This window comes from Zonotrichia albicollis, chromosome Z (assembly GCF_047830755.1).
Source record: "Zonotrichia albicollis isolate bZonAlb1 chromosome Z, bZonAlb1.hap1, whole genome shotgun sequence".
NCBI classification, from domain to species: Eukaryota; Metazoa; Chordata; class Aves; order Passeriformes; family Passerellidae; genus Zonotrichia; species Zonotrichia albicollis.
Window position 1 is genome coordinate 17734142 of NC_133860.1, and position 21659 is coordinate 17755800.

At 43.2% G+C, this 21659-nt stretch overlaps 1 protein-coding gene across 1 annotated transcript; it reads left to right on the forward strand.

Annotated features, from left to right (window-relative positions):
• The first annotated feature begins 296 nt into the window (after positions 1 to 296).
• DNAJC21 (DnaJ heat shock protein family (Hsp40) member C21) lies at positions 297 to 20502 on the forward strand. The gene is made up of 12 exons (XM_074532310.1): positions 297 to 499; positions 651 to 744; positions 1593 to 1716; positions 2623 to 2745; positions 13074 to 13378; positions 14737 to 14888; positions 15228 to 15315; positions 15552 to 15710; positions 16372 to 16411; positions 18270 to 18454; positions 18837 to 18909; positions 19907 to 20502. The coding sequence occupies exons 1-12, from the start codon at positions 403 to 405 to the stop codon at positions 20069 to 20071; spliced, it is 1605 nt and encodes a 534-aa protein (XP_074388411.1). The 5' UTR covers positions 297 to 402; the 3' UTR covers positions 20072 to 20502.
• The last annotated feature ends 1157 nt before the right edge of the window (positions 20503 to 21659 follow it).

Consider the following 21659-nt stretch of genomic DNA (forward strand, 5'->3'; position numbering starts at 1 on the left):
TAATTTCTTCACAGAAAGCCGGATTAGACATTGGGATGGGCTGCGCAGGGAGGGTGGAGTCACTGTCCCTGGAGGTGTTCAAGAAAACCCTGGAGTAGCACTCAGTGCCACGGTCTGGTTGACACGGTGGTGTTGGGTCACGGATAGGGCTCGATGATCTCGGAGATCTTTTCCGCCCTCACTGATGCTGTGCATTCCAGCACAAGGTATCCGGTTAGTCGGACACGCCGTGTTTGAAGCACTCCCAAGGTGCCGCTGGCAGCCGGCCGACACCGCGCCGCAGGTCCCTCCCCTCCCGCCTCGCTCCTCCCGCTGCCGCTTCGCCCCTCCCGGCGCGAGCGGCAGTGCCCGCTGTCCCGGGGTCCCCGCCCCGTCCCGCCTGCCGCCGCCGCCGCCATCGCCATGAAATGCCACTACGAGGTGCTGGGCGTGAGGCGCGACGCCGCCGAGGAGGAGCTGAAGCGGGCGTACCGCCGGCTGGCGCTGCGCTGGCACCCGGGTACGGCCCGGGCCCGGCCCCGGCCCCGGCCCCGGCTCCGCGCGGCGCGGGGGCACCGCGCTGCCGCCTGGCTCGGTGCCGGGGGCGGCGGGGCGGCTGCTGCCGCCGAGCCCGACCACCGCTGACACGGTTTCGTTAAATTGTCCTGCAGATAAAAACCTCGACAACGCGGAGGAGGCAGCGGAGCAGTTCAAGTTGATCCAGGCGGCGTACGACGTGCTCAGCGACCCACAGGAACGGGCCTGGTGAGCGGCGCTTGGCCTGGCTGAGGTTTTTTAGCCCGGGCTTGCCAGGGCTTGTCCTGTGCTGCTCCTGGGCCTCGCTGCAAGGTGGCGAGGGCAGGCGTGGGCAGGGGCAGCCGGCTGGTGTTAGGTTGTGCCGGAGTTGGAGCCCTGCAGCCCCGTGGAGGGGCACGCTCACCCTCTCACCCTCCTCGTGGTGTGCCGGGAGCTGAGGGCGTGCTGGGCCCCAGCAGCGCCCTGCCGACAGCCGGGCTGGGCCTGCGCCTCCTCCCCGAGCGGCTCCTCAGCGCAGCCCTGGTCAGCCCTCAGGCCCCGGGCAGTGCGTACAGGTGTCCCGTTCTAATTTGAAATACACACATACACATCTCTAAGGGATCGCTATTCTAAATGTTCTGTGTAGCTTTTTTTTCACACGGTCTGAAGCATCTACCAGGTTACACAGCCAAACCCACCTCTCCTGAGTTTGTCCTCCTTGAGAATACTAGGCTGTTTTCCAGTTTTTATGTGCTTGGGTATGATTTGGGGTTTTTTGAGTGCTTGCAAATATTGGGTGATTTAAATAATGCCCTACCCCTTTCTGAAAGTTTTGTGAGGCATTTTTCTCAAATGTGATTCATTGGTAGGTAGCTCTTGAGGAATTATTGCTATACATATTGCAGATAAAATAAAGGTTAAGAGGGAACACCTACTGAGTCTGTCAGTTTTTTCTCTCTGAAGACTTTGTATGTGAGAGACAAGTTACAGACAGTGGGTTAAGCTATACAGTGATGTTATAGGTGTACTGTGTTAGTTTATCAGCACTGTGGGATGTTCCGTGTTTCTACATCCTTGATGCTGTGGATTTTTTCCAGGTATGATAGTCACAGGGAGGCTCTGCTGAAAGGAGGAGTTGATGGAGACTATCAAGATGATAGCTTGGATCTGCTGCACTACTTCACTGTTAGCTGCTACTCTGGATATGGGGATGATGAAAAGGTAAGCTATCAATTAATCTTTAATTGATCAGCTTAAATTTCATTATAAGTGTAAGCATTTGTTTTGTGTTAAAGTTATATGTAGAATTGTTAGCACAGCTTACACAAATCCAAGAGGAAACTTAACCTGGATGTTAAGTATAAGGAGGCTTTAATCTTGCCTATTGTCCAACAATTACTTAATCAAAATGTCCAGCTATGTTGTACAACTACAGATGTGTGCATATTGTTTATTTATCTCATATAGTGAAGGATTCCAGGGCTTTGCCATACCATCTCTTTATTTAGAAATAACTTTCTCAAGCAAGAATCTTGTAAACAACAGAAAAGCAATGTAACAATAGCCTTTGGGGGAAGGTGTCCTTGCTGTAATTGAATTCCCTATTGGATTTTTGAATTTCCCATTGGATTTTAAAATACTCACTAATAATATTTAATATATTGAAAAGCTCCAGGTGATTAGAAAAGCATCCACCAGAGGAAATACTTACCTGTCTTTCTGTTACTGTACTGGTAGTCAGTTAGTAACATATTAATTTACGAAAATATAAGATATTTAATAGTGAATTTTATGTCTGGAGCTTCCACAAAACTTGATCTGGTGTAACTAGGAACTTATCACCATCTCCAGCATATGGAAATTTTCTTTTAAAATCAATGTTTAACTACATGTGTGAGGAAGACAGAGACCGTGTGAGGAAGGTGGAAATAAAAGGCATGATAAATAGTGGAATTTTGTTAGGAAGGGTCTTGTACCTCAGCAAGTGCTCACAGGGCCTTTATTCTGGTTTTGAGTTGTTCTTGCAGTGTAGCAACCTTTCTCTAAAATAGACAGCACCTGAGCATTTGTACATCTGTTACTGTGCCACGCAAAAGCTTTATTTATTTGTTTGTTTGTTTGTTTCAGGGATTCTTTACAGTGTATCGACAAGTTTTTGAGAAGATTGCGAAGGAAGAGCTGGAATATATGACAGAGGAAGATATTGAAGAATTCCCTATGTTTGGATATTCCCATAGTGACTATGATACGGTAAGGGCAAGTGTAAAACTGAACTGCAGGTAAACCTGCAGGAGTTAAACCATTACTTTGTCCCAAAGGAGGGGTGCCTCTGATCTCTGAATGCCATGCATCTGTGGTTATTTTCTACTGTTGTAGACCATTACTGCAAAGGAAGTGCTTGTGGTCTGATTCATATTTATGTGAATTAAAATTGGTATTTCCTGCTGGAGTACAGTATTAGCCAGGCCTGCTGGGTGAGTTGTCAGACAGATGCTTCTCAGGGACAACCATCAATTATGCCAGTGGAACTTGAGTCTAGTGCAAGACCTATAAAGCAAATGAATGGATGTTTTCTTTGTTTCCTGATGAGAGCAGTTTACCAGTGTTTAACACAACTTGTGTTACAGACAGGGGTACTGAGCTAATTTTTTTCCTGTAACATGTAGCATCTTGCCTCATACAGGCAAGCTGCATAGCACTTAGTGTAGCACAGCCTTTAGAAAGTAGATGTGATGTTGACTGGCAGTGTGAGCTGCCATTATGATCACATTGTCACCTGCAATTTGTTTGTAGTCAGATTTGATTCAGAAAAAATTGCATGCTTTCCTCTGTGAAGAAAGAAAAGAAGGTGTATGGGTACTTGTATGACTCTTGAATTCTTGTCACCTGGTTTGCCAACTATTTGTTATAATATATCACACTATCAGATTTAGGATTTTTTTTAAGGTTACCAGTATTTCTGTGTTGAAATTAAAAATGAAGTGATAACACTTTCCCTAGGGAGTAACTGCACAGTATGAAGTGCACTCAAATGTTACTTCTAGTGTGGTACTTCTCCCTGTCACTTTCTCTGTAAGGATAATTATTTATGAAATTTGAATTGATTCATACCTTAAAAGTTAGTAGCTTCAGTGGTACAAAACTTGACTGGAGTTGGAAACAAAAGTTACAAATCAAACTTCTTGAGAAGTGCCAGAAAGGGTGTTTGGATATGGGGAGAATGGCTTAACAAATGGAAATCTTTCCCAAGGAGAATACATAGTATCTCTGGACCCACTAAAATATGTCTTCTAATATAGTTATCTTGACACATCTTTTGAAAACTGCTTCTTTTGAGTCCATGGGACAGATAAGATTATAAACTCAAAATAGCTTTAGTGCTTATGTCAATTAATAAGTGCAAAAAGGACTGGAATTCTGATCAACATGCTTTGACATCTGCCTAGTTCACGCTGTTCTGGAAGCAGTGTGCTCACTTTACCCCCCCCCCCCCACCAGGGATTCCTAGGGGTATTTTATAGGAAATAGCTTCTGGTAAGTAGAAAGGTAATTTTCCCTGTTGTCTTATATTCAGACAAAGAGATTGTACTGTCAGAGGATTCCAGCATTGCAGTGCTCACTTCTCTACGCAGTAGGAATATAATGGGAAAGGAGTTTTAGAAGGGAGCTACAAAAACTATACAAAGGCTTTAAACTATGTGATGTGAATGCTCTCTGGTTTGGTCTGCTTTGTAAGTTCACAAGAAGCATGAGAGGCAGCTTGGTCAGAGCCAGGCAGCCAGGAAAGATGTTCTTAAGGCCATGAGTTCACAAGCATTCATGGGAAGAGAAGACTTGCAGGTCAACAAAAATGATCAGCTCCAGGTACAAGTAGTAGGCAAAACAAAATCCACTTGGGAGTTCAGCAAGGGCTGCTGTACAGGCTGCTGGTGAGTGCCAGACATGTGCAGGTTGCTAAGGTAGCTGCTGAGAATGGGGAGAGTCCCACCCTATACATCTGGTGAAGGGGAGGATGGTCCCTGTCATCAGTTGGTGGGTGTGCATCCTTTTGCACGAAAGTGTCCTCTTCTGAAGCAGAAATCTCTGGTAGGTAGTCCAATATTACGTAGGTTATTGGATGAAATATGAATGTTTATTGGTTATATTTTGTGATAGCTGAGAAAAATTGTAGTAACTTACCTGCCGGAAACCACAGCCATGAACTTCACATGCAGCTAGGCTGCTGGAAGTTATTGTTGGGTTGTTCCTGTGAATAACAATTGATCGTTTTATTCACAGTTTCTGTGAATAAAAATGGCAGAGGAAGAACAGAACTGACTAAAAAAAACATTAAACCATGAAGTTAAATACTTCTATGAGGTATCCCAAAGTATGAGCAGTTGGGCAAATAGAAGTGAGTAGTAAAAGGGAACATTGATGGTACAAGTAATGTAAGAAGGGAGATTAGGCATATCTTGATTGCTGAATATACAAAGTACAGTAGGGCAATAATTATTTGGAGAGAAATAAAGAACAAACCCAAAGTGATTCTGAGGTCATGTTATTAGTCCAGCACTTACACATGAATAGTAAAAGGGAGGAGAATAAGTAACAATCACTTTTTATTCTAATGTGAAAGCTAGGGGGAATAATTCTAGCCTACAGTCATGTAGTTTACTAACAAAACAGGAGTAAATGTTTCTTCACATAGCCATTTCTTAAACTGTGCAAGTCACACCTCCTTACTGTTGTGTCATCAAGGGCTTTTCATTTCTCTTACTTGGGAAGTGGAGAGAATATACAAGGAAGAAATAGCATTATGTATCTGTTTTTTGTTTTGCTGCTTTTTTTATGCTGTGCAAGTGTGTGGCTGACCTCTGGTGTTGTGTACTGTGGAGTGTGTGTTTAATGTGTGTTTGATGTTTGTAGGTAAGTACCAGCTTGCAGGCAGCATGTGTGATTCTGATTGTGCTTTTCAGTTTGACAGGAGAAATACAGGACAGCTAAGTAACTGGACACTAGTATCAGCGTGATCCAATCCTGCATGGGGATATTTTTAGAAGTTGCAGTTTGTAATAGTTTAGATGAGGTTGTTGCTTTCAGACTTCAAGGATGATGTTAGGAATTTTTCTAAATCTTCATTGCTCTGAGACAAAACTGTGGCCTGTTCAGAAAAAAGGGCTACAAAAGCTCTGAATTGAACTAAACAGGGCCAGGAGACTTCTTCTCCTTTATAATGCCTTTATTAAAAGTGATCAGCTCAGGATTGGGCGTCCCAGCAGGGCTGCAGTCCCCGTCGCATCTCCCAGGGCGACTCAGAGGAGGACGACATGCGCAGCTCTGTCCACTAGGGGCAGAGCTTGGGGATCCAGTCCTCATGGGAGCCTTAGGGCGTGAGGTCCCCGTCAGATGTTGCTTTTGAGCCTCGGCGGCCACCCTGGTCCCGGCGTTGGGACCACTCCCTGCTCAGCGCGAGAGGGGCTCCGAAGGTGTTCAGCATCTCTGCAGGCTCAGCACTCGGCTCCTCACTCCAGACATCACTTTAGTCTCTCAATTCTTATTTGGCTCGTTGTTTTTGGGGTTTTCTCGTTGCATTTCGAGTCGGGGTCCCACAAAGCATTCTGGACTTTGGAGTCACTTTGCATAACCCCCCCCCACCCTCTCAGGTGTCTTCCCTATGCTGGAAGAGAGCACAGCCTCGGGGGAAGGGTCATCCACCGCACCCAGCCAGGTTTTTTACTAATACAAAAGAGGAGATAAGCCTTAACGACCCGGTATTACAATAACAAAGCACTAAGAATCCTGGCAGAGACAGATCTGGCTGCGTCCTTGTAACTCTTTCTCAAAAAAAAATATTAACTGAATTTTTGTTCATAACAGTCCCCCCTCTTTTTCTTTGATCGAGCTTAAATTCTTAAGCTCGCATCAACTCACAATTTTTTGTTTTGAATCTACTATAAATCTCTTGTGCACTTTGGTAATCATGGTTACTTAACCTTGTTACTTTTCTTGGTTTTTCCAGGTTGGTTTGTACAGCCAATACTGTTTTACTAAAACAGACAAATAAGCATAGTAAAAAGAGCAATCCTCCAAGTACACACACAGCGAGAAAAACCACTTTTTCCCATACATATTTTCTGAAAATCTCTAAATTCTCCCACCCACTGGGATCAAGTGTAGGGGTTTGATCTTGATTATTTACACATGCCAATCTTTTTATTTCGTTTGAAATGTCCCTAATAATTGAATTCTTTATTTTTAATACTGCCTGGAGGCGGATGACTTTGTTCAACACAGATTTTGGGATCTGAACTTGGCTTTTACAATTTTGGATTTTCTCAATTTCTATTTCACTTTCCCGGTTTTGTTCAATTTCTTCCAAATCATTATATATAGGAACTCCCAAACTTGATCCAGTTTCTTTGGGTAATAAGAAAATTGGTTTTATCACCCTAGCAATGCAGTTGCCAGATGAGATCAAACTTAGGGGTTTAGAGCTCCCCTGAAATGTGTTCCAAAAGGGGTTTATCTCTTTTCCAGTACACTCATATAAATACTTGTAACAAACAATTTTTCTTACTATTTTCACCATTTCTTTGCTTTTTACTAGATCAGCTGAGCTTGTTTCAGCAGCATCACATTCAAAGCAAAACCAGGCTTCCTCTATAGGGCACTCTCCTAGGAGTGGCTGCCTAAAAGTGGCAGTATTCTGGGCTATCCAATACACTCTCTTATTTTTCTCATAAAGGACCAATTGAGAGAGGTTAACACCATCAGGGTTAGAACTGATGTGGACTCTCAACAAGGAGCTCACTTCCTCCTCATAGAGGGGTTGGTAGCACTCTCTGCACGGCTCAGCTGGGCTCCCCAGAGCACCACCAGCAATCAGAGCCATCAGTACCACCCTTCCCAAGAGTCCGGTATGGGTCATCTTGCACAGCCTGCCCACCCGGCCTTGCCTCTTGGGGAATTTTACTGAGGAGAAGCTTCCAAGCTCTTTAGAGTCCCTTCTACCCGCTTCTCTGGTTAAACCTCTCTTGGTCTGTTCCCTACAAATTTTAGCTTCCCCCCCCAGGGGAGTGTTCTGTAGAGGGTTAACCTGGAGTCTTTAGAAGTATATTGGGGAACTTAAGCTAGAATTACTTATTTACAGCCTTAAACTTTTTACCAACATAATTTACACAAAACAGTTTTGAAACATTTTAAGCAATATTAGAACTCTGATACCAATTTTTCCCATACAGTTCAGTCTTTTTGACTCTTCCTCCTGAGAGTCAACTTTAAATCACAGTATACCCAGGTGAATTAACTTGTGATGTGGATGAATCCTTATCCCGTGCCCAGAGGTGAGTGGTGTGGACTCTGGCCCAATGCCAGAAGGAGAAAAGGGTGGAGTCTGGTCCAATACCAGACAAAGAAACTGGGAGTCTGGCCCAATGCCAGCAGGAGACAGGGGTGTAGTTCGGTCCAATACCAGAATGCCAGAGGGAAAAACTTGGTGTTGAATCCTGGTCTAATACCAGGGGTGAGAGTGATGTGAGTCCAACTGTCTTAGTAATGAAGAATACCTGAAACGGGCTTTCAAACACAGGCATTAATGGTCTACTGTTAATGATTTTATCAAAACTCAGCTTCTCTGTTTAATGTTATCAGTAATTTCTCTTTTTCCATAGCTTGTATGTTTCTCTCATCAACTTCTACATACTCTGTATTTTGCAAGGAGTTGTATTTCTCAGCTAGCTTAACTCTCAAAGTACTTTTATTCTCCTATTTTTTCTGTGTATTTAATTCACTGGTTTTCTGTTCTATTTTCAAGATCTTATTTATTTATCTCTTGCTTCTGTTTCTTACTTTTATTTACAGCTTAAATACTTCTTTCAACCCCTTACTCTTTATCTCTTTTTCCCTTTTTTTTTTTTTCTTACACCATTCTTTTACACAATACACTTCCTTCTAAGGAGATGTGGTAAAACTTGTAATGCACAATCTACATTACCTCTATTCTAACTCATCTATATTCACTCTCTCATTTCTCATTCACTTTCACACACTCCTCCACACCTTTAAGACACAAACTTATTGCTAGAAAATCACGGGCCTCTATAGCCCCCCCCTCACCTTGGGGTTGGCCCACAGGTCTCATTATCTCTGGGCCTCTTGGAAGGGCCCAGACTCTGGTTGCCTCTGGTGCACATTCACCTGTGAGGCTGCCTACGTGTCACTCACGCTCTCACAGCTATGGCTCACTCACACATCTGGGGAGCACTAGTCTGGTTTGCAGGTCACACACACACACACACACACACACACACACACTTTGGTCACAGCCCCCACCCGCCTGGGGGACACAAGCCTGGTTTGCAGGTCACACACACACTTCCACTGCCCCCTTCCCACCTGCCCGGGAAGTTGAGGCTGACTTTGCTTGTGACTCACTCTCACACACGCAACAAGACAACAATAAGGTACCTTTTACTTTCACACCACTTATAATAAGTTAAGTCTTACTGGCCAGTTTTGGTGGTATTGGATATCCTTTCTACCTAGCTGGTTTTTTTTGTCTAACTTCAGATGTTACTTTGTTGAGACAGGACTTATCTGTTCCTGTATCAACCAAGAATTCAAATTCCTCATTTACGGGTCCCACTTCAAAGTTTTCCAAGGGCTCTTCTAGATGTTGCATCGGGTCCCCTAAAGTATAAAGCCCCTGACCCTCTAGTTGTCACTTCTAAGGATCTTCCCTAAATTATCTTATTCCCTGGCTATTGCCACATCGAGACTGAGCTTTCTACAAAACCTCCTGGTGTGTCCTGGCTCTCCACAGTAATAGCAATGTCGTTCTCTCAAAGGGACTTGAGGTCTCTCCATCCCTCTTGCACCTGACAGTACAAGAGGCCTATCCTTGCCTCCTCCTGGTGGTGGACCCGCCCACCCTGCACTTTCTCTAGCTACAGCAACCATGTTCTTAGCCTTGGCCTTTGCCTTTTCTTCCTCCCTCCTTAAATACACCTTCAATGCCTCTCTTAATAACTCATTAATGTCTCTCTCTTGCCAATCTTCCATCTTTTCCAGTTTTCTCCTTATATCAGGCCAAGATTTGGTAACAAATTGGACTTTTAGTAGCATTTGACCTTCTGGGGTGTCTGGGTCTATTCTAGAGTACAACTGGAAGTTCCGCTTTAGGCGGTTAAGCCAGGCAGCAGGAGCTTCCTCTTTCTCCTGTGTACCCTCAAATGCCAATTGGGTGTTAGTTCCTTTGGGAACTGACTCTTTGATCCCCCGTGTTATCAAAGACCTATATTCCATCATGGCCTTCCTCCCCTCCTCCTGGTTAGGGTTCCAGCTGGGATCCGTTAGTGGCAATTTCTGTTCGCCTGATGGCACCTGGGGTCCTGGACGGTTATCTTTCTCCCAAATTCTTATGCCAGCCGCCCTAATCATCTGGACCTCTTCTGGGGAAAACAATATGCTCAGGATGGAATTAATCTCCCCCCAAGTGTAGATATTTGGACCTAGAAATTGATCCACTTGGTTAGCTATGCCCACTGGGTCCTCAACTAAATGCCCCAACTCTTTCTTGAATCCTCTCACCTCAGAAGCAGTTAGGGGAGCATTCACAAAGCCAACACCTCCTGCTATTCCTCCCATAGGAACCTCTCTGAGGGGAAAGAGTCTCTCTGCCTTGGAGGTCTTGGATCTGGTGCTACAGTACGGCCCATCTTCAGATGCCAAACTACTTTGAGGGATATCTGGGTTACCCTGAACATTCTGCCCATCAGCAGGTGTATTTGCTGATAGCTGTTTATCGGGCAAGGAGGCATTTGTGCCCCAACTAGGAGGAGGTAAAGGGACAGCAATAGGAGTGGGAGAAGAGCCTGAGTGGATACTAAGTGCAGCTGGAGAAGGGGTGGAGAATGCAGCAGGTGGAGTAGGCACTTGTGGTGGTGCAGAAGGAACTGGAGGGGATACCGGGTTTATCATAGCGGAAGCTGAAGAGGTAGAAGGAGGAGTTTGAACAGGTGGTAGTGAGATGGCAGCCGGGGCAAGAACCGGACCTGCCCTTTGAGGTGCTTGAAGAAGAGGATTATAAGGTGGAGGGGCAGAAGGAGGCAGATAATCCAGGGGATCCCATCTTTTACTAGTCCTATCATCCCCTCCTTCATTCCCCTCTTTCTTCCTCTGTACCTTACAAATTCGCACCCCTTCATCCCCAACAGCACTCTTTAACCAGCAGGCTACATACAATAATTGCTCAGGATCAGTATCCCCTCGAGCTGTCAGATAATTATGTAATAGCTGGCTCATCCACTTATCCTTTGTCCCACACCAAGGCCATCCTCCTTGTATCTCTAATTCTGGCCACACTTCCATACAATAATGGATCATTTTCGCTTTATCTAATCCCTCCATGGCCTCTATAGAATCCTATTTTACTAACAGTTCTCCTAAGGGACTACTGGGATGTATATACCTCAGTCTCTTACCAGTCTTTTTGCTATTACACCCTCCCATTTTACAGGTCTCAACAGTAAAAAATCCCAAAGGTGCCTTTACTGACCGGTAATTTCAAAAAGAACCTTCTTTGAGGAGCTTCAGCCTCCTCCACTGAACTTCAAAATTTCTGCCTGATGCTCAGGACTTTATAGTGAAACAACTGCCCGATCTCTAGATTGGCCAACTTTCCCCACATCAGGTCTTACATCTATCGGGACTTGAACACACAAAACCTCGGCCTAAGAATCCGGGTCGTGCCTGACTCCCTCTGTCAGGAAAAACAACTGCCTGATTTTTAGTTTGCCTAACCCGCCAATTTTTAGGCTTCACCGTATCAGGACTTAAAAGCAAACCACAGCCTCCTTCGCTGGGGTTTGTGCCTGGGTCCTGTGCCAGGACTTACTTTTGCCTGCAGGGCTTGTGAGCTACCCGAATCCTTCTCGGGACTGACAAATCTTACGCGGATCCTTCTCGAGACTTACAAATGCTACCCGAATCCTTCTCGGGACTGACAAATCTGCCTGACTTCCCTCTGTCAGGGCCTATTTTGGGTGCGTGCCACTCATACAAATACTCCCTCCGCATGCCCGGAGTGGGGGGGCCCTTTATTCCCCCTTGGGAGACGACTCACTCATGCTAATTCCAAGTTCCGCCCCCTGTTCCCGGCCAGCCCCTTCGCAGGAGTCCGGAACCGCGGTACTGAGGAGTCCCTCTCACTTCGAAGGTCCGGCTGCCGGCCCTCGTCTCATTCACACACACATGCGCACGTCTCCCACTCCCGCCACTGGCTTTCTCACCAATCCGGTGCTCCGGTGCTCCTCTGCGTCGCTGCTCCTGAGCCGATCCCTCTGGTCCTGATAGTCAGCTGTCCTGAAGTCCAAGATGGCCAGTCTTGAGTCTTCTTGCGGCGTGGCTATCCCGGACGAGCGCCCCCAGCTGAAATAAACAGGGCCAGGACACTTCTTCTCCTTTATAATGCCTTTATTAAAAGTGATCAGCTCAGGATTCGGCGTCCCGGCAGGGCTGCAGTCCCCGTCGCGTCTCCCCGAGCGACTCAGAGGAGGAGGACATGCGCAGCTCTGTCCACCAGGGGCAGAGCCGGGGGATCCAGTCCTCATGGGAGCCTTAGGGCGTGAGGTCCCCGTCAGATGTTGCTTTTGAGCCTCGGCGGCCACCCTGGTCCCGGCGTTGGGACCACTCCCTGCTCAGCGCGAGAGGGGCTCCGAAGGTGTTCAGCATCTCTGCAGGCTCAGCACTCGGCTCCTCACTCCAGACATCACTTTAGTCTCTCAATTCTTATTTGGCTCGTTGTTTTTGGGGTTTTCTCGTTGCATTTCGAGTCGGGGTCCCACAAAGCATTCTGGACTTTGGAGTCACTTTGCATAACCCCCCCCACCCTCTCAGGTGTCTTCCCTATGCTGGAAGAGAGCACAGCCTCGGGGGAAGGGTCATCCACCGCACCCAGCCAGGCTTTTTACTAATACAAAAGAGGAGATAAGCCTTAACGACCCGGTATTACAATAACAAAGCACTAAGAATCCTGGCAGAGACAGATCTGGCTGCGTCCTTGTAACTCTTTCTCACAAAAAAATATTAACTGAATTTTTGTTCATAACATGAATTATTTCTCTGGTTTTTCTGTCCCTCCTTGTTGAAGTGAAGGGAGCGACCCACCTTTGTTGATCAGCATCGACTCCAGTTTATTGATCAAATTAGACACCTTTTAAAACAGTGTTAATTCACTTCATGCATATTGCAAAATCTGAGCTCCTGATAGGCTGTAGAGAAAACTTCAGTTCCTCCTTTTGTTTACAATACCTGAAGTTAGTTTACTGAAAGCAAGATCAGTGTTCTCACCATGATATGAAAAGTTCTCAAAACCTTCATATCTGTTCCCAGTAGCAGCCAAGGACAGAACAGTCTGAGAATCTTCTTGTTTATATAAAAGGTGGCTGAGAACCTAATTATTTACAGGATCAAGCCTGAGAAAGGCTGCTTTTTCCCTTAACTGAATCCCTTCATGGCCTCTTTCTTTAAGCCATGCTTAAACCGGACTCTCCACACCTCCTCAACAAGTGACTTACTTTTTGTTTTTTTTCTTGTAGGTAGTCCACCCTTTCTATGCATATTGGCAGAGTTTCTGTACACAGAAAAACTTTGCTTGGAAAGAAGAGTATGACACACGACAAGCCTCAAACCGCTGGGAGAAACGAGCTATGGAAAAAGAGAACAAGAAAACGAGGGAGAAAGCAAGGAAAGAGAGGAATGAGCTGATCCGTCAGCTAGTAGCCTTTATTCGTAAGAGGGATAAAAGAGTACAGGCTCACAGAAAACTTGTGGAAGAACAAAATGCAGAAAAAACTAGGAAAGCAGAAGAATTTCGGAGGCAACAGAAGCTAAAACAAGCCAAGTATGTACATGTCAAACAAATTATTATTTTTTTAACTTGAAGAAATTATCCATGAGGATACGGTATAGACTTAGATTCTAATAGTAGCAGCTCCACTTGCTCTTTTAAACACCCCTGAAAATTTTACATATTAATTTTGGTATCAAGTCTGAGCTTTTTAAAACTCAGGTTTCTGAGTTTGTTCTGACTTGTACAGAGGTCTAAGATAACTGGGGAATGCTTATCTGGGTGCTGTGAGTAACTGGCTGTAATAGCACAGAACCAAGTGTGCTTTTATTTACCGGGGGAAATGAAATTTATTACCTATTTTCCTTTAAAGAAAATAGAATGTAAGTTGTAGAATAAGAGAGAATGACCTGGACTGAGATCACCTTCATCTGCCTTGGAGGTGTACCTGACAAGAAGAAAGAAGGGATAATGAGCTTATCTTTGTCTTCCCTCTGAATTCTTTGGGAAGGATCCTTTCCTTGGACTAAATGCAGTGCCAAAGTTTGGCATTTTTGCTAGAATAAAAATGGTCTCCCAACCATAGCCCAAATTAATTTTTTCAACTGGAAGAACTGTTTGACTGCACATATGAGGAAGGAGCTTAAATTCTTATTAAGAATGCACTTGCAAAATAACAGATATCATTAAAATTAGGTAATAACATAAATGGAGTATATTATGTACTGGTTTTCTGTATATATACATATGCATTCACCCTTTCGGGACAATAAAGTAGGGTCATGCATTTAATGACAACTGGCTTGATAATTCTGAAACAAGAAGCCAGCTGGAACAAAATTCAACTGTCCTGTGATGCCATATTTGGTAATTTGGGGCACACTTAAACTGGGAAAACTGAGATGGTACATTCCCATAGCACAGTCAAGGAGTAATGTGCTTGTGGATTTTGTTGTCCTGTATTTTTTTGAGTTTGTGTGGCATTCACATTCTCTGAACAGAGAGACATAATTATCTCTCTCAGAGTTCAGCCTTCTGAATCAATAAAGTCAGATACCAATCATTCCCTTCATTGGGGGCGCCCTGTTTTACTGTAAGTTTGGATCTTAGAGTAGGTTGAGATGACTTCCTTGCTGTCAGCTTGATACTGACCATGCTGCTCAGCATGTTCTGCCTGAAATTCAACCAGGACCCACCTATGTTAATAAATCTGCTTACAGTGCAGAGGTGCCCACTGACATCACAAATTAACTCAGATTTCCAATTGTGTGCTCCATCATATGTTCAGAACTTTCCTCCTGTGATGCGGAAGAAGAACAATTATCTTTAGGTAGAAGTTATCTTTAGTTACACTGTTCCCCTAGTTCCCATCTCAGGGACACAGTGTAGAAGTTACTGTATTCTGCTTGCAGGCTTGCTGAGCAGTACAAAGAGCAGAGCTGGGTAACTATGTCAGATCTGGAGAGAGAGCTGCAAGAGATGGAGGCACAATATGAAAAGGAATTTGGAGATGGATCAGGTGGTGAAGATGCATTAGAAGAACAGGAGACAAAAAGCATTGAAGGTATGGTGTGTGTGGAGGTGATATCTACTGAGTCACTGCAGTATGAGTGTGGCTCACTTACAGCCTCAAATCCACAGTTCTGATGTAATGCAACTCACTCCCTCCCTCTGAGGATGCTGGACTATAGTCTGTCCCTCTCTGGTATTTTTCTCTGAACAAGCTGCAGCTGTTAATTTATACCAATGTCTGATTGTTGAGGTGATCTTGAGCTGTCTGTGTGTCAGTAGTACTGGAGAAATTGAATGTCAGTGCTGTGACTATTTTCTGGGGCTTAAAGAGCATCTTGTTCAAAAATTGCTGATCTGAGTTTGTCTCTCTGATTCCTGCTGATCTCTTCAGACAAACTGAATGATGAAACTGAAGAAGCTGAACTTGTTGATGGTCTTTACTGCCCTGCTTGTGACAAATTGTTAAAAACTGAGAAAGCGTAAGTATTTGTGGCTGGGGATTTGTGGGTGAAGGTGTTGGATTTTAAGTTATTTAAAACTGCATTTTAGAGAATTTTTAACTTCACATAATGATGAGTGTTGTCTTTCCAGTAAAGACATTGTCAGTGCAGAATTTTCCATACTTAGTAGTGCTGGATAATGGGCTGTTGTTAATTTATGTAAATATAACTATGTTTGCTCAGAGTAACCTGCAGTAACAATCTGGCCTTCACAGCATGAAGAATCACGAGAAATCAAAGAAGCATCGAGAGATGGTATCGCTGTTACGACAGCACTTGGAAGAGGATGAAGGGAAATTTGCTGTGTCTTTAGATGATGCAGATGGAATACAGACCAAAGAGGAGGAAGAAACAGAAGACATACCCAAACAGAAGTACTTGAAATTGTTTTTAATCTTATCATGACTCATGATTTTCTAAGTCTTAGTGGCCTTCAGAGGGTGCCCCTGATGATTTGCCACTGCATTGCTCTCAGTATTGTGCAATTTGAAATACTTCTTAGCATCAGAGTTCCAGTAAAACACATGCCTGTGCGTGACTACATTTGAGTGGCAAAAAACAACAGACTTATGTTTTCTCTGCTGCCTAAAATTGTATGTTAAGGAAAAGAAAGATTTACTATTTTCAAGGAGAGGGACTTCCACAGAGCTAGTGCTTATTGATTTGGTACTTACTGTCAATTGATTGGTGTCATAACTGGAAAATGAGCATGCTCAAAATCAGAATTGTTACACGACTTAATTTTTTAAACAGCCAGAGCACAATTCCAGCTATCTCACTAGTATCTTTGGGTTCAGTCTGAGCAGAACAAATGTTTTAGTAAATGCAGTGAGTAGTTTGGGAGACCTATTGTTTTATTTCTGGCATGAGTAACTTTCTTTTTGTGGCTACCTAATACCATGTTAAGAGGATCAAGGAAAAGTATAGCTTGATTATACTATCAAGCTATACTTTTATAGAAATCCTATAGGTTTAGAAATCCTAGGTTTTGGGGGTTTTCTGTAAAAAAAGGTAATTTAAAAATTATCTTTACAGGCTCTCAAAGAAACAAAGGAAGAAGAAGAAAACAATGAAGGTATGTAGTCGTAATCATACTCTGGGAAGTTTACAATCCAGTTTTCTTAAGAAGCCAAAAACTCACATTTAATTCCTGACAAATTATTCCTCTGTCCTGCAGAACAGGAGAGCTTGAAATTCCACAGAATTTTAAACTATTAAAAATACTTTAAATTATTTTTTGCCACCAGAATAACTTCTGTTAGATTTATTATAATCGTATTTTGTGATAGTAACATCATAGACCTCACTTCATTTTGTTAGTGCAGATGCTAATATGTGGTGCTGACTCTAAAAAAGCTGTAGTCTGAAGTATAAGAAGAACAGATGGAAACAGGCAGATGGGGAGAATGGAAGGAATTGGTCAGTAAGACCAGTAGTGGCCATGGTGCATTAAGAGCTCAATTTGGTGGTCACTTCTGGCTTTAGTTGTAGGAGTTGGTATAATGTGTTGTTTTTTAATCTCTAATTTAGAGGGGGCCAAAAAGACTGCCACAGTATTGGTTTTCTGCTGGCAATGTAGCTGTTGGAATGAACACATCCATTCCAACTTTTTCCTGAACTGCAAGCAAAAATAACACCTGGAGTCTGTGTTACTCCAGGATCTGAGTCTGTGTGTGATATGACAGCAGCAGGTGAAATTCACCAAGAGCAAGCTGTTTCAGGCTTGAGTGGCAGGGGTGTCATGGTCAGCATGCTCCTGTGTCTGCCTTCCTCAAGCTTCATCCTTTTCAAGTACTTACTCCTCAGTCCTAGCCTTGTTTCAGTGAGCTGTCTGTACCAGATCCTGCCTCTTCCATGCTTTACCCTCTGATTTCCTATTCTCTGTTCACCTTTTCTGCCTTCTCGCACTCCATCATTATCTCTTGTTCTTAAGAAATTTTTCTGAGACTTTCAAGCAGCTGAAGCTTCCTGGCTTCACATTGGCTGGTTCAGTTGCATAGTCCAAATATTGGCAGGACCTTCATGTTTCTGTGCAGGCCGTGAGGCTTCAGTTAACTCCTTCCTCCTCTGTGTGAGACCAGAAGGTCTGTTCTCACTGCAGGGGTGGCACACAGTCACCGTGGCTCTGTTCCGTCAGTTTGCTACAGCTTGGACAGTAGGTGCCACTCTTGTGTTGCTCAAGCTGCAGTCTTACGCTGGGAAATCCTCACCTCCATCCTCTGCCAAGCATTGTGGAGTACTGGGAATCTGTGTGGGTTTTATTTTCTTTTCCTGAAGTTAGGATTAGCCAAGTTTTTTTCAGGTAGCTGAGACTTTGCACTAGTGGTGGTAAGAGTTCCATTAATTGGTGTTAGGTCAAATTTGTTATTGTGTTTTTGGGAGCTTTGCTATTCTGCTTCAGACAGGAAGTTGATATTTTGCCAAACAATGTCTTGAGTCTAATCTGGCACATGGAAAAAGCTGCTGATATCTGCTAGGGAAGGAAAATACAGTGTGTCTACCTAATTTCAGTCAGCTCAGTTATTTTGGCTCCAGGTTCCTAATGCAGTTGTGTGGCATAGAAAACTTCAGTCTAAATAATTAACCCTTCGCAAAGTTATAAGCCACTACCTGTGAAATAAGAAATGATAGTCAGAACAGGATGAATTCTATGTGTAATTAAAAGTTACTGTAGTAGCTTCTGTAGTTTCAGAGGCTGTTTTATTGAAGTTTCTTCCCTTCACCACAGGTGGCCTCATCTTTCAAAACAGGATAACTAAGGTTTTACATGTTACAGTCTCACTGAAAACACACAGTAAAATTAAGAGGGTCCATGGCTTTCTCTCCTCCCAACCCACCCATGTTTGAGGTAAATGAGTATAATACTATAAACATAGTCACTAATGAAATGGAAGTATTTAACTTGGATTTTTTTTTTTTTTTTGTTTGGACAGAGTTACGAGAACTCTTTTGATCAAAGTGATGATGAAGAAACAGTTGAACAAAAGGAGGTGCCCAGCATGGAGAAGGACAGTGGCTTAACAGAGGAGTTGGTAAATGATGGCCAAAGATGTTCAGAGGACACAGGCATTACAGATGATGTCAGCCAAGAGAATGAAACCAAAAGTGAAGCAAAAAGGTGTGTTGGTTGCAACATTGTAGTCACTGTGTCATGTTTGATATTGTCAAACAAGGAGAGATTTACCCTCAAATGTGGGCTCTGGGGGTGCTCACCAAAAGTGGTTTGAATAAATACGATACTAAACAAAGCATGCAGAGGCTTCTCTGGAGGTGGTATTTGACTGCAGATTACTACCATATCACTTCCTAGGAGCTGATTCAACATTCTGAGATTAACAGTTGACTGTATAAATTAATTTTTTTTTTCTGGATGCACTTACATTTTGTTGTGGGAAGCAAGAACAGGGGAAAGCAGCAGAGTTATTGAAAACTGAAAACTGAAAAAGCTTGTAAATGCTAAATGTTCCTGTGCACTGATTTTAGCTCCTCTTTGTTGGCAGCACTAAGCCTAAAGGGAAGAAAGCCAAGGAAGCAAAAAAGTCTCCTAAGGTGTCTTCAGACAGCTCAACAATGGTATGTCAAATTACTTATGCTACTTAAAATAGCATTAGGTGTTGGAAGTGGACCACATTGCTCAAAGCCCCATCCAGCCTGGCCTTGGACACTTCCCAGGGATGAAGCATCCACAACTTCTCTATGCCAATGCCTTTTCACCCTTACAGTAAGGAATTTCTTCATAATGTGTAATCTAGACCTGCCCTCTGTCAGTTTAAGGCCATTGCCCATTGTCCTGTCACTCTGCCTGTATAAAAAGTCACTCTCTCTCCTTTATGTAAGCTCCCTTAAGACACAGGAAGGCTGCAGTGAGTTCTCCCTGGAGCCTTCTCTTCATCTTTCTCAGCCTGTCTTTACAGGAGGGCTGAACGGTGGGGGTCATGTAATTACAGAGAAGGCTATTTTTTGGTCACCTCCAGTCCACCAATTCTGTCCCTGTGATTTTGATAGAACTGAAACTTCAGCTCTTGTCCTCACAGAGAAATACAGGACTCAGCTTCATTTCTAGGAGAGCTGGTGAGGCTCTGTTTGCAAGGCAGTTCAGATGATTAAACAGCTGGGGACAGAGCTGTTGCCACCCAGCACATGACAGGCCAGTACTGTTTGCATCTATCTCAATATTGATGCTTGCCAGAGAGCAACACTTTGTAGAACTACAGCTAAGACATACTAAATTCATTGCATCTCAGAGCCCAAAGCATTACCTACCTGTATGGTCAGGTGAGATCAAAACTATCCTTTACTTTGAATAGTAAAGATTTACTTAGATTTGCAAGGCTTCCATTCTTAATTTTACTTAAAGCACTTTGAAATATAATGAAGTTATATTTGCAATTATTTGTTAAAAAATATGTGCTTAATTGTTAATGAATAATGAAATCTTGATGATAGAAACAAACAGCTTAGTCCTGCTTCATTGCCAAGGAGAAACTGTCTGCAAGAAATTGGTGTATTATACTGATGATGTATTCAATATGAGTGTGAAGCATTCCATTTTTTCTTTTTCTCATTGTAGAATGAAGGTGCTATCCACTGTGTAACCTGCAACTGTACATTTCCATCCCGAAATAAATTGTTTGATCACCTGAAAGTCACAGGACATGCAAGAGCAACAACAATACCAACTGTAAATGGAGCTGTGAACACCAAAAACAAAAAAGAGAAACGTAAAAACAGATAGAACTTTGCTGTAGTGACAGTCTTCAGAATTGTACATTAACACTCTGAAAAAACTGAAACATGCACACTGCCTGTGTCTGGAGTTAAACAAAGAAGGCAAATACCAATATAGGAAAAAAATGAAGATGCACAAAAGGAATATTGTAGGAAAAATGTAGGAAAAAAATGAAGATGCACAAAAGGAATATTATCTTGTGGACGACTCTGTGCTTTCTTCTGTTTTTAAAAGCCTTCCTTTAATCATAGGATGGTTTGGTGTCAGGGCAGAGGTGGATGTTCCTTCCACCAGGCCACTTTGTCTTTGCTGTACCCTGAGCAGCTTTCACACCACAGGTGGGGAAATAGTAATTCAAAGCTACTCACCCTGTGTTCCTGTAGAACCTGCATGGATTATTTCCACACAGACGAAATAATAAATTATTTTGGCATGTGTGCTGTTGCTTTTCTTTTGAGAGGGCTCAGCTCAGGGTGAGTAGCCAGTAGCAGGGCCTATGCTCTGTTGATGAGAACATGGTGCTAAGAACACCCAGGTCATGGGTCTGGTCCTCTATGGACCATTCTCTTAGGAGCTGGGCTATATGATCCTTGTGGATCCATTCCAACTTAGAATATTCTTTGATTCTTGAGCCTCTATCAAATATGAAGCACTGCCAAGAAACGGGCTTTTCTTCTGCCATTTTCAAATTACTTAATTACATGAAGCAGCAGACAGAAGGGAAGAAGTTATATGACAAAGCTGTTTAAACCAGTTTTGACAATTGCTATTTGTTTTGTACAGTTACCTCTGTGGCAGGTGTTGGGGAAAAAAGGTCTAGCGGAACAGCCTTGCTGGAATAAGTGAGGGAGAAATAAACGAATGACATGAATTAATTAATTTGTTCTGATTTCTAAGGAAAGGCACTATGCTTGTGTTTAAAGGCATAATCTGCCTGATCTTCAGTAGGAAAAAAAAAAAGGTGGGATAACAAATAACTGATTTTGGAGTGGAACTAGTTTGTACATAGGAGTTATGAATGGAGTTGGAGAAGACAGTGCTCAGCAAAGGCTGCACAATATTGTTTAGGACCCATGGAGTAAGATTTGGAGAGGTACTGATGCTCTGTTACCAAAGTTCCTCTGCAGTACTGGCAGAATACTCTCCTCCCCCCAGCCTGACATAGTGCTTTATTGGGTCAAGAAATGACTTCAATATTAAAATTGAAGTAAAAGGAAAATGGTAAATGTACAGTTCTTGCTGACTGTCCACAACATGTTTTTTTATTGGAAACTGAAGGAAGCAATGACATTACACATTAAAAAGTGATTATGTAAGAAAGAACATTTTATTCCACCTTCCAGAGTTTGCACCTTTACAAAATGGGTGTGCTGTGCGATCCCAAAAGCAGCAGGAGGAAAAGAGAAGTGTATTTTGGAGACAGCTAAGACTGGATTTCTTATCCCCATGATAAAAATAATTACTGTAATTAGAAACATCTCAACTGTCTGCAAACTTTTTGCAATGCTCTAATTACAGTGTGTCCTTGTAGGCAGGGTAAACAGTTTTAACTCTGAAATTTCTTTCCCAACTCTTTCTGTAACTCTTTCTAAAA